Source organism: Mus pahari, chromosome 11 (assembly GCF_900095145.1).
Source record: "Mus pahari chromosome 11, PAHARI_EIJ_v1.1, whole genome shotgun sequence".
In the NCBI taxonomy this organism is placed as follows: Eukaryota; Metazoa; Chordata; class Mammalia; order Rodentia; family Muridae; genus Mus; species Mus pahari.
The window spans coordinates 35,753,902-35,764,188 of record NC_034600.1 but is presented as its reverse complement, the minus strand read 5'-3'; the positions used below and the strand labels follow the sequence as shown (position 1 = coordinate 35,764,188).

Below are 10,287 nucleotides of genomic sequence, written 5' to 3'. Positions count from 1 at the left end.
AAGGACACATGCTCCACTATGTTCATAGCAGCCATTCTTAAAATAGCCAGAAACTGGAAAGAACCCAGATGTCCCTCAACATAGGAATGGATACAGAAACTGTGATACATTTACACAATGGAATACTCAACTATTAAAAACAATGAATTCATGAAATTCTTAGACAAATGGATGGATCTGCAGAATATCATCCTGAGTGAGGTAACACAATCACAAAAGAACACACATGATATGCACTCACTGATAAGTGGATATTAGCCCAGAAGCTCGGAAGACTGAAATTCTTTATGGCAGGCACCACATCAAAATAGATCTTTGCTATATTTCATATACTCTCCATAAGATGTAATAAATTGGCTTTACCATGTGATATCCTGATGATCTTTTTAAGGTCAGCCACTGACTCAGAGAAAAATCAATGAATCTGAAGGAAAATACAAACAACTGGAGCTAACAATAGTGAGATTAGTAATTCAGAAAAAAAATATACAAAAGGCAATGCAGGTTCCTCCTCTATCAAAACCATGAGTCTGTCTTTTACTGAATGTTCTTTGTAGATCAGCCCTATGCTTGGGTTAATTCATTCCATTCTCATACTGGACATGGCATTTGTGTTTGTGTAGCCATCATTGTCTAGTGGAGACTGCATTAAACACAGAGGTTTATATTCTGACATTTTCTAATACAATCTCGGAGTTTACTTATTCCTATGGAATAACAGTATCTGCCAAGTGATTTTTACACTTTGATTCAGAAACGGCCATTTAGAAATTCCAATGGAGTTAGGAAAAGGACTGAAGGAGCTGAAGGGGTTTGCAACCCCATGGGAAGAACAACAGTATCAACCAACCAGACTCCCACAGCTCCCAGCGTCTAAACCACCAACGAAAGAGTATACATGGAGCGACTCATAGCACCAGCCAAATATATAGCAGAGGATGGCCTTGTTGGGCATCAGTGGGAGAAGAGGCCCTTGGTCCTGTGAAGGCTCCATGCCCCAGTGTAGGGGAATGCCAGGGTGGTGAGGTGGGAGTGGGTGGGTGGGTTGGGGAGCACCCTCATAGAAGCAAGGGGAGGGAAGACCGTGACAGGGAATAACATTTGAAATGTAAATAAATAAAATATCCAATAAAAAATAAAGAAACTATAAAAAAAAATCCCAAAGCTTGTTGTAAATTCCCACTCACTCTCCCCTTGCTTAAAAAACAAAGAAACTGAGCCAGCCAGTGGTCACTATCTAGTTCACATAAAAACCGTCTCATCTAATTGGTGCCATGCATTGTATCTCCCCCAGTGTCTCCTTCTGCCGGCAAGTGCAGGATGTAGACACACAGGAGTATGGTATCGCTGATAGGGTAGGGTGGAAGATCAGCCAAAGCTGCCTGAGCAGCCGTGGACCCCTACCCATCATGCATCAGTTCTTGTCCTGTGTCCACTCTGGCTCATGTTCTCCAGCATTAATATCACTAGTGCAATACTTACTAACAAAATTAGTTATTTGACCCGCACTTAAGTTTTGACCTGTCAACTTGAAATCTGAATAACGCAGGCCTATACAGCTGCATCCTTTTGGACCAAGGAAAAGAACCCATCTTTAATCCTAACAGTAATTTCTAATTAGCAGTGTTGCCTCATCTCTAGCCTGCAGAGGTGAAGAAGCTTGTGAAAGGTGATATAAACTTTGAGACTTTCTCTTGGTGCATTTGGATGATATTTGAGTGTGAGAAAAATGTCTCCCGCCTCCTCTTTCTCCTACAGCACTGACTTCAGCTTTGTAAACAGGAAGGTGGCTTAGATTGACCTTATTTCATGATAAGGCCCACAGGCTGAATGCACAGCAGTTCAGCTCATCTGAATGAAAAAAAGATAACGCATATGTGCTTACCCCACAAAACAGAAAAATTAAATTTAAAAAGTAACATTTTATGTCTTTGGGAACTTTATACAGTGTATTTTGACCAACTCCTCATAGATACACTCCCACATTCCTAGTCACTTTCAGCTTCTTGGTTGTTGGTTTTTTAAATTTTATTTTATTTAATATTTTTACTGGTTATTTTATTTACATTTCAAATGTTGACCCCTTTCTGGTTTCCCCTCCACAAACGCCCCATCCCACCACCCCATGTGCCTCTAAGATGGTGCTCCTTCAGCTACTCACCCACTCCTGTCTGACCACCATAGCATTCCCCTTACTCTGGAGCATCAGGCCTCCACAGGACCAAGCCCCCCCCCCCCCNCTGATGCCAGATAAGGCCATCCTCGGCTACTTATACAGCTGGAGCTGTGGACCCACCCATGTTGGTGGTTTTGTCCCTGGGAGCTCTGGGGGAGGGGAGTCAATTAGTCGATATTGTTGGTCTTCCTATGGGGTTGCAATCCCCTTCAACTCCTTCAGTCCTTCCCCAAACTCTTCCATTGGGGTCTCAGGGCTCAGTCCAATGTTTAGCTGTGAGTATCTGCATCTGTATTGGTCAGGTGTTGGCAGAGCCTCTTAGGGGACAGCTAATGGCTCCTGTCGGCTTCTTGGCATCCACATAGTGTCTGGGTTTGATGTATGCAGATGGGATGGATCCCTAGGTGAGGTGGTCTCTGGATGGCCTTTCCTTCAGTCTCTGCTCCATTTTTTTTTTTTTTTTGATTTCCTTCAGATAGGAACAATTCTGGCTTAAAATTTTTTTTTAAGCTCATAACGTCCAATGTGTTTGCCCAGAGCACTTTGGGGACAGGGCCTACTCCTGGAGCATGGTTGACCTCCTAAGGTTCACCACACTNCAGCTAATGGCTCCTGTCGGCTTCTTGGCATCCACATAGTGTCTGGGTTTGATGTATGCAGATGGGATGGATCCCTAGGTGAGGTGGTCTCTGGACTCTGCTCCATTTTTTTTTTTTTTTTGTCTTGTCCCTGGGTTTTCTTTAGATAGGAACAATTCTGGCTTAAAATTTTCTTTTAAGCTCATAACGTCCAATGTGTTTGCCCAGAGCACTTTGGGGACAGGGCCTACTCCTGGAGCATGGTTGACCTCCTAAGGTTCACCACACTTAAAGAAGATTGGCTGTCTCTCCCAGCACTTACTAGCTGCTGCTAGCTACTGGGATAGGAAAAATATTTTAGTAATATTTAATGAGGCCTTACACCAGAGTGCGCACATGGTATAAGATGTTAGGGAAGGAAAAGCTAGACATTTGACCACCCAGAAAGGCTGACCTCATGTCTTTGTTCCTTTTCCACATGTTGCAGTATACTGAAGGTGACATATTCACAGAGGGACTTAAGCAGAGCCCTATAAATACGCCCGTTTGATTGCTAACAATGCAAAAAACAAAAACAATTAAAAAAAAAACCTGATATCCTAGTTAAGCTCCTTATAGTCTATGAAAGTTAATAATTAAAATTATCAAGCGAAATGATAGAAAGTCAGATAAAGATGATTACAATTTGTCTAAAACCTGCCTGCATCCCACTCTAAAGCATAGCCCGTTTTCCCTTTAACTGGTCCTTTGTGTTTTCAGCCTACATACTACAAATAAGTCCATAGCTGGACACAAGCAGCCGCAAGAACTGTTCCCGATTAAAGAGGTTGGGCTTTAAATAGCCATGCCAAGAGCCAGGTGAATTCACCCTTGCTGTCTGAATTAGCAGCCAAATCTGGAGCAGGCCACATACTCACATACTCAGTTGCTACAATGATGAAGCGGAATTTGCTTTGAGCTAAAGCCTCATCTGACCTTGACCACCCATCAGTAGCAAGTGCCAGAGTTTTTCTATTCAGTAAAATAGTATATTTTACTGCCTTCTTTTACAGAGATTAAGCAATAAATAAATAAATAAATAAATAAATAAAGTATGCAATAGCTAAGCAAAAATAAAGTTAATAGTGAGGCATAGATTTTGTTAAATGTTCTTTGTATTTTGTAAGCTTAGATATTACATATTGTCTGTTTGGAGTTTGCTTCTCTGTTGCTATGGTAAATACTATAAACCGATGCAACCTGAGGAAGGAAAAGGCTTATTTGGCTTACAGGTTCCAGTCCATCACCCAGGGAAGCAGTCAGGAATCTGGCGGCTGGACCTGAAGCAAAGCCTGGGATGACCACTGCTTTCCTCCCTCTGGCTGCTCAGCTGCCTTCTTAGAAAGCTCAGACCCTCCTGCCCAGCAGTGGCGCCACCCAGTGTCTCAGACTTTCTCACATCATTTTTCAATTAAGGAAATACCTCAGAGTGATGGCTACAGACTAATTGATCTAGATGATTTCTCAGTTGATCTTCCCTCTCTCCAGGTGTGTTAACCTGCCAGTAAGTTAGCCATCATGTTGGCCCACCAACAAAAGCAGGTTTCTGCTGGTCAGGTTGTACTAAGGCACTAGATACTTAGCTAGCAAATCCACCTAGAATTTCCTAAGATGTGGTATTTCTCAGAAACGTATCAAGGGATTATATTTTTCTCCACCAGCCAGTCCCCTAAGAAGGCCCATAGTTTGAAGAATATGAAAATTAAAGCTAATATTCTTTGTATTATGTTTGTCCAGTTTACTCAAGGCTAAAGCATGAATCCATTCTCATAGAACTTTGCTCGAATGACTGCACAGAATCGTTAAGGTGGGAGGTACCAGTTGACTGGTGTTCCAGGGTGACCAGCAGAAGCTCCAGCAGCAGCTGTTATTGGGGTTTAAATTTAGAAAAATTTGTATGTGAAAATAATCTTGACAAGTTATGTCAGATGATGCCAATGTTATGAATAATGTGGTCCAGATCACTGTGTGTCTGCTGCCCTGCCCTATGTACCCCCAAACTGGGACTTTTCACACTTGCTCATTTTTGAAATATCAACGGTCAGATACCACCCAATAAAGCCAGGATGGGCTTTGTCAAGAACTGAGATACTACTGTAGATATGTGTGTGTGTGTGTGTGTTTGTGTGTGTGTGTGTGTGTTTGAGTTCAGTGAGCTGGGAAGTAATTGTCCTCTGGTATCTCCTAGGGTTCCACAGGCATGCTGCCCCAGTGACACGGAGGCAGTTCCCACACGGCGCCCACAGGATGGATTACCTGCACTTCGAGGACGACAGCCGTGGGTGGTGGCTTGACATGGATATGGCGATCATCTATATTTATTCAGTGAACTGGGTCATCGGATTCGTTGTTTTCTGCTTTCTTTGCTATTTTTTCTTTCCGTTTTAGGAATCGTCATACTCTGCTCTAATTGAACAATCATAAATGTAAACAACAATGGCTTGAACATTTTCAAAGTGTGCTTTGAAGTTTTTATAATACTGCATTATAAAAATTGTTAGTGTTTATAGAAAGCCTGAGGGTAATGGATTAATTTATTAATTTCTTTCATGTAACAACCTAAACTTTATTCATGAGCTGGTCTACCAGCCATTAGAAACAGTGCACTATTAATTCATACTTTTTACTTTAGGACTTGGGGCTCTAATTTTACAATGTCATTTTTATACTTACTATGATTGTAAAGACTGAGGTTTTTACCTCCATTTAAAAATAGTAAAAAAAATGAATAATCTGGATGGATACTATCATTATTGCTAAGAAGTTTAGTCAAGCACTATGTATTCTTAGGCAAATGATGTGCGTTAAAGATAGACCATATTCTCTGGGAACTAATCAAGCAGGGTATATTGCATTTTGATTTCTGAATATCTCTACTTCTGTCTCCTATTACCAAAAATGTGACTATCCTTTTGTAAAGACTTCATAGCTTTGGTGCAACATTTTTAACTACTGTAAGTACAAAATATTACATGCAGTAAGACTAACACCCAATAGCTATGTTAGAGAGCCATATTAACACTTTCCAATTTCAGAATGAATCACTTGAGAAATAACAAATCTGACTTTTAGTAACCTTACTGATCAATGCATGTCCAAACTGTAATTAACCTGGTGGGTGATTCATTTAACTAGACAGTTGTCAACTATATTGTCAATGTGCAATAAAGAGTGGCTTTTACATTTTTTATTGTTTTTTGACTTAATGTGTGGAATAAGGAGATGCCAAAATGGGGTTTTGGGTTCATCTAAAAAATAGTGGTATTCTATTCTGTTACAGTTGTTATAGTTAAGTTCTTTCTAAGAAAACATGAACCATAGCAATGTGAGCAGGGGATGGGGAGGGTTATCAGGATTCAAAGTGAAGAACACTGAGCAAAAAAAGACACAGCCAATGTGTTGACTCAGACAGGATTTTATAAATTAGCAGCAATGAACTGCTACTCCACCCTTTCTGCCTGTCATGCTGTAACCTGATAAGAAACGTGTGACTTGTGGCACTAATAATACCACCACCGTTCAAAACAGATGTGCTGCACCAATTCAGACTGTGAATTGCCAAAACGCCAGCACAACTGTTGATTACATCAGATAAAAGCCCTAGATTGATAGTGCAATTTTCTAAGAAATATGAAAGTGGTGTGGATTATTATTCTAATACTTATCTCTGTTTTCAGTTACAGTTGTAAAAACCGTGATCAACTATATCAGACCCTTCAAATCCAGAAAACAAAAAATTAAATACAATTCACAAAGAGATGCATGCTTGTGTTTATAAATGAATATCTATAATCGCTTATGTTCTGAATAAAAATTATGTGGATATGGGAAAACATCACTCCTCCCACAGTACGTGCACTGATCAAACAATTAAAACACACACAGGGACGATAGATTAAGAACCTTGAAACCAAATTCAGCTCTTTTCCAGGTAATTCATGGCTTATATGCCCTAGAAAGTATGTCCTGATTCATGCCTAAATTGTTTTAGAAGTTTTTTATTATATGCAAATTAAGAAAATAAGAATAATATTTCACAGAAAACATTCATTCACGTGGTCTCTGGCACTTATTAGTTATTATTGTGTACCTCGGACCTAAAAACAAACGCCTGCCTGCCTGTCCTAACTGAAGTAATTAAATCTAGAAAGCAATTACAAATCTCTAATTTTACTTTGAAATACGTGTACATTTTATACAACTGGAGGTGAAAGCTACAGAATACTAAGTGTGGTGCTTCCTAGAGCTCCCACTTTCTGACAGGCCAGGTAGGCCTGATATGTCCATACACTGAGACAGGTAGGAAACACGGGAGGATGGAATGTAAGCACGTGCCTGGAACTTCAGCCTGTCTGTTAAATGTATAGCATGGGTTCCCTTCTATCCCAGATCAAGCATTTTAGCATCTGCAAGAGTCAGAGCACCTGAAGTCTTCCAGGCAAGATGATCATCACTTGACCTATCCCAGAAGTCATCTGAGCCTTTCCTCTATCTAGAGGCAGGTCAGCCAGTCTCCTCTCTGGTCGGTGTTTACTCCCTTCTGATCTCCAGGAACCCCCCTAAAGCATAGGCTTATCTCCCACACCTTTGGCTGGGTGACTCCATATCCAGTACCATAATGATTTTCCTTCTGCATTCTAGCATACAATAACCAGGCCCAACAACAACCACTTTCAACAGCTCAGCCATCTCTCTAGCCCCATAAACTTAACACAAAAACTCATTGTGTGCCTCTTCAGCATCTTCCATATAATCACAGAAAATTTCATTTTCCAATCAAGAACTGAAGAAAGGAAAAGAGAAATCCTAAATCTAATGAAATGCAATATCTGTCCCAGTAATATTTTAAAAGTTAATTTCTATGATTTATCGCCAACAACAATTTCTGTTTCTACAGAGCTTAATAATTTGGAAGCTTAATTTTAAACACATATGGATATTCATAATAATAAATACCTGAACTGAGCTACATTTCTAAATGCTTTAATCAAGACATTTATTTTTAATGAGAATTTCATGTATGCATATAATACATTCTGATGAACTCTAATCCCCATTACCTCCTTCCAGTTCCTCCCCACCCCTTCAAACTTCCCCATCCCGATTGCTTAAGTCCACTGAATCTGAATCCCTTTAGTGCTAACTGTGTGTGTGTGTTCGGGCTACTACATTGTGTCGAGGTTCTCAGGGTCCACATTGAAGACTCTTCCTCTCCCAGAAGCCATCAGCTGCTCTTAGTTCCTCGGTTCCCACTGTATGAGCCCCACCCTCGCCTGTGCTGGCATCTTGTCTGGATTACTCTAGTGTAGGACTTGTGCAGTCCCAGCCTCTGTGATGTCACATGTACAACGAACCTGCCATGTCAGAAAAAGTTTCACTGAAGTCATACATGCTCTCTTACAGTAGTCTCTCTACCACCTTTGCCATGGTAACCCCTGAGCCTTGAGAGAAAGCAGTATGATAAAGATGTCTCAATTAGGGCTGAACATGCTGCCTTATTCTCTGTCTTTAGTCTCTGGACATGGACCATTTGTGGTTTTCAATATTAAGCATTATCTACTGCACAAAGATGAAGAAACACTACTCTGTGGTTTTAAAGGAATTACTTAGGAGATGGCTTAATGCGCATGTCCATTTCATAGAACAGTAACAGTGGGTTCAATTTCAGAAATATGCTTGGTGTCTTCTTGCTCAAGTGAAATCGAAATGACTTGTGATGATTAATAATGTCAATTACATGAGATTTAACACTATCCTAGAAGCCAATCCCTTGGTTTGTCTATGAGGGATTTTTCTATAATACACTACTGAAGTGGGAAGACCCACCCCCAGTGTAGGCGGCTTGATTTCATGGGCCAAAACAAAATACAAAGGAGAAAGAGGGTTGGGAGGAGCTGTCTTCTCTCTGCCTCCTGACTGTGGTAGCACTGTGACCAACAACCACCTCAAACTCCTGCCACCATGACTCCTCTGTAACAGTGAACTGTACCCGGAACCATAAGCCCAGATAAACCCTTCCATCCTTAAGCTGATTTTGTCAGGGTATTTTCATCACTGAAATGAGACAAGTAATTTAATCCATTACTTTTGGGAGCAAATGTATCTACTCCTATCCTCTATTATCAGAGATAACTAAGAGATGATGTATATTCCCAAATTCACTTCTGAACATAGTGCACAGGGAAGCAGAATGAGCTGGAAGCTGCGTACTGAGCTCCAACCCCTTGCATTAGGTAAACTTCCACTTACCTTAGCTGTGGTACTGTGCACAGCTCCTGTGGCTACCGCCGTGCATGAATATAAACACCGACTGAATGCTCCTTCTACTTCCCACAAATTAAAAGAAGGCCCACGTGGTCTTCCAAACACAGATGCGGTTTCTGCCCTAGATGCATAGCTCTTAACTGAGAAAATAACAGATGACTTAAAGATAGGAACTTTTTACTTACAAACAGAATTTTTTAAAACTGTCAAAGAAAAGGTAAGTTTAGATAGTATCGCCAATCAGTTAATCAATAACAAGCCAGTTGTGAATTTGGTCCCGTCTGATTTTAGCTAATTTTTAAGTCTATTTTAGATATTATTCTACTACTTTCTCTTATTTCACTGTGGTAAGAAAGGATGCTTCAGTGGGAACAACAATAGTAAGTACATTGCATAAAGCCCATGGTTTGCAGTCATTAATATAAAAGTTCAGTACTTTATCAAGAAGATATGTTCAGGTGCTGTATCACAGAATTCCAACAAGGTCAAAAGAGTTAAAATTAAATAATAGTGAGAGGATACATATGTATTCATTCATTCACTCATTCATTCATTCATTCATTTGAACAGAAAAATAAGCACTACTAAGAGAAAAACAGGTTACTATACAAATAAATACTGTGAACAGGTGAGCATGAACTTCATTTAATAATAAACACTACACTGTTTACACTTTAATCACAAATGTTTGTGTTTCTGGCATAACACAATGAAGAGTCAAAAGTTACAAGACTTGATAAAATTTAAATGAAAAGAACATTTAGAGCAATATCCCTAGAATTATCATCAATTCTGGAATGATACACACAATCAAGATTCTGTTACCATGCCTAACATTGCTAAAATTGGTCCAATGCATTTGAGCACTAACAGAGCACACAAACTCCATGGCAGTTAGTCAGAGTCAGAAGTCTCTCGTGCATTGTCACTAACGGTCGGGAACGTTCTCAGGCCTTGCTGGCTCGCCGTTCTAAGTTGGCGCAAATGTTCTTTCACGTCTGGAGAAATGTGGAAGATTCTTCCTTCTATGCCAGGCACTGCAGTTACTCCCGATGGCTCATCTGTTTCTTCCTCAAAAGCCAGAAGTTCAGTAGAACCAGTTAGACTATGCACGCTCTCCAAACGGATGTTCTAAAGTCACAACTAAAGCTTTATTAGAATATACAAATTGAAATTTATAAACAGTAGTGAAATTTTGTTTCTCCATCGTCACAGTCAGAATTCATCCAT

The 10,287-nt window shown here is 40.1% G+C and overlaps 2 protein-coding genes across 4 annotated transcripts in view; one reads left to right on the top strand and one right to left on the bottom strand.

Moving 5' to 3' along the window:
- Nucleotides 1–5,979, top strand: part of Rnf180 (ring finger protein 180) — a 167,751-nt gene extending 161,772 nt beyond the window's left edge. For 2 of the 3 annotated variants that reach the window (XM_029544177.1, XM_029544176.1), the window contains exon 8: nucleotides 4,982–5,979. In XM_029544177.1, the coding sequence (XP_029400037.1) occupies nucleotides 4,982–5,181 (200 nt within the window). In that variant the 3' untranslated portion in view covers nucleotides 5,182–5,979. The remainder of the gene's footprint in view (nucleotides 1–4,981) is intronic. The other variant, XM_029544178.1, reaches the window with a different exon arrangement.
- A 3,972-nt stretch (nucleotides 5,980–9,951) lies between these two features.
- Nucleotides 9,952–10,287, bottom strand: part of LOC110328789 (mannosylglucosyl-3-phosphoglycerate phosphatase-like) — a 38,326-nt gene continuing 37,990 nt past the window's right edge. The window contains 1 exon segment of the mRNA XM_021208242.1: nucleotides 9,952–10,138. Within this exon segment, the coding sequence (XP_021063901.1) occupies nucleotides 9,952–10,138 (187 nt within the window).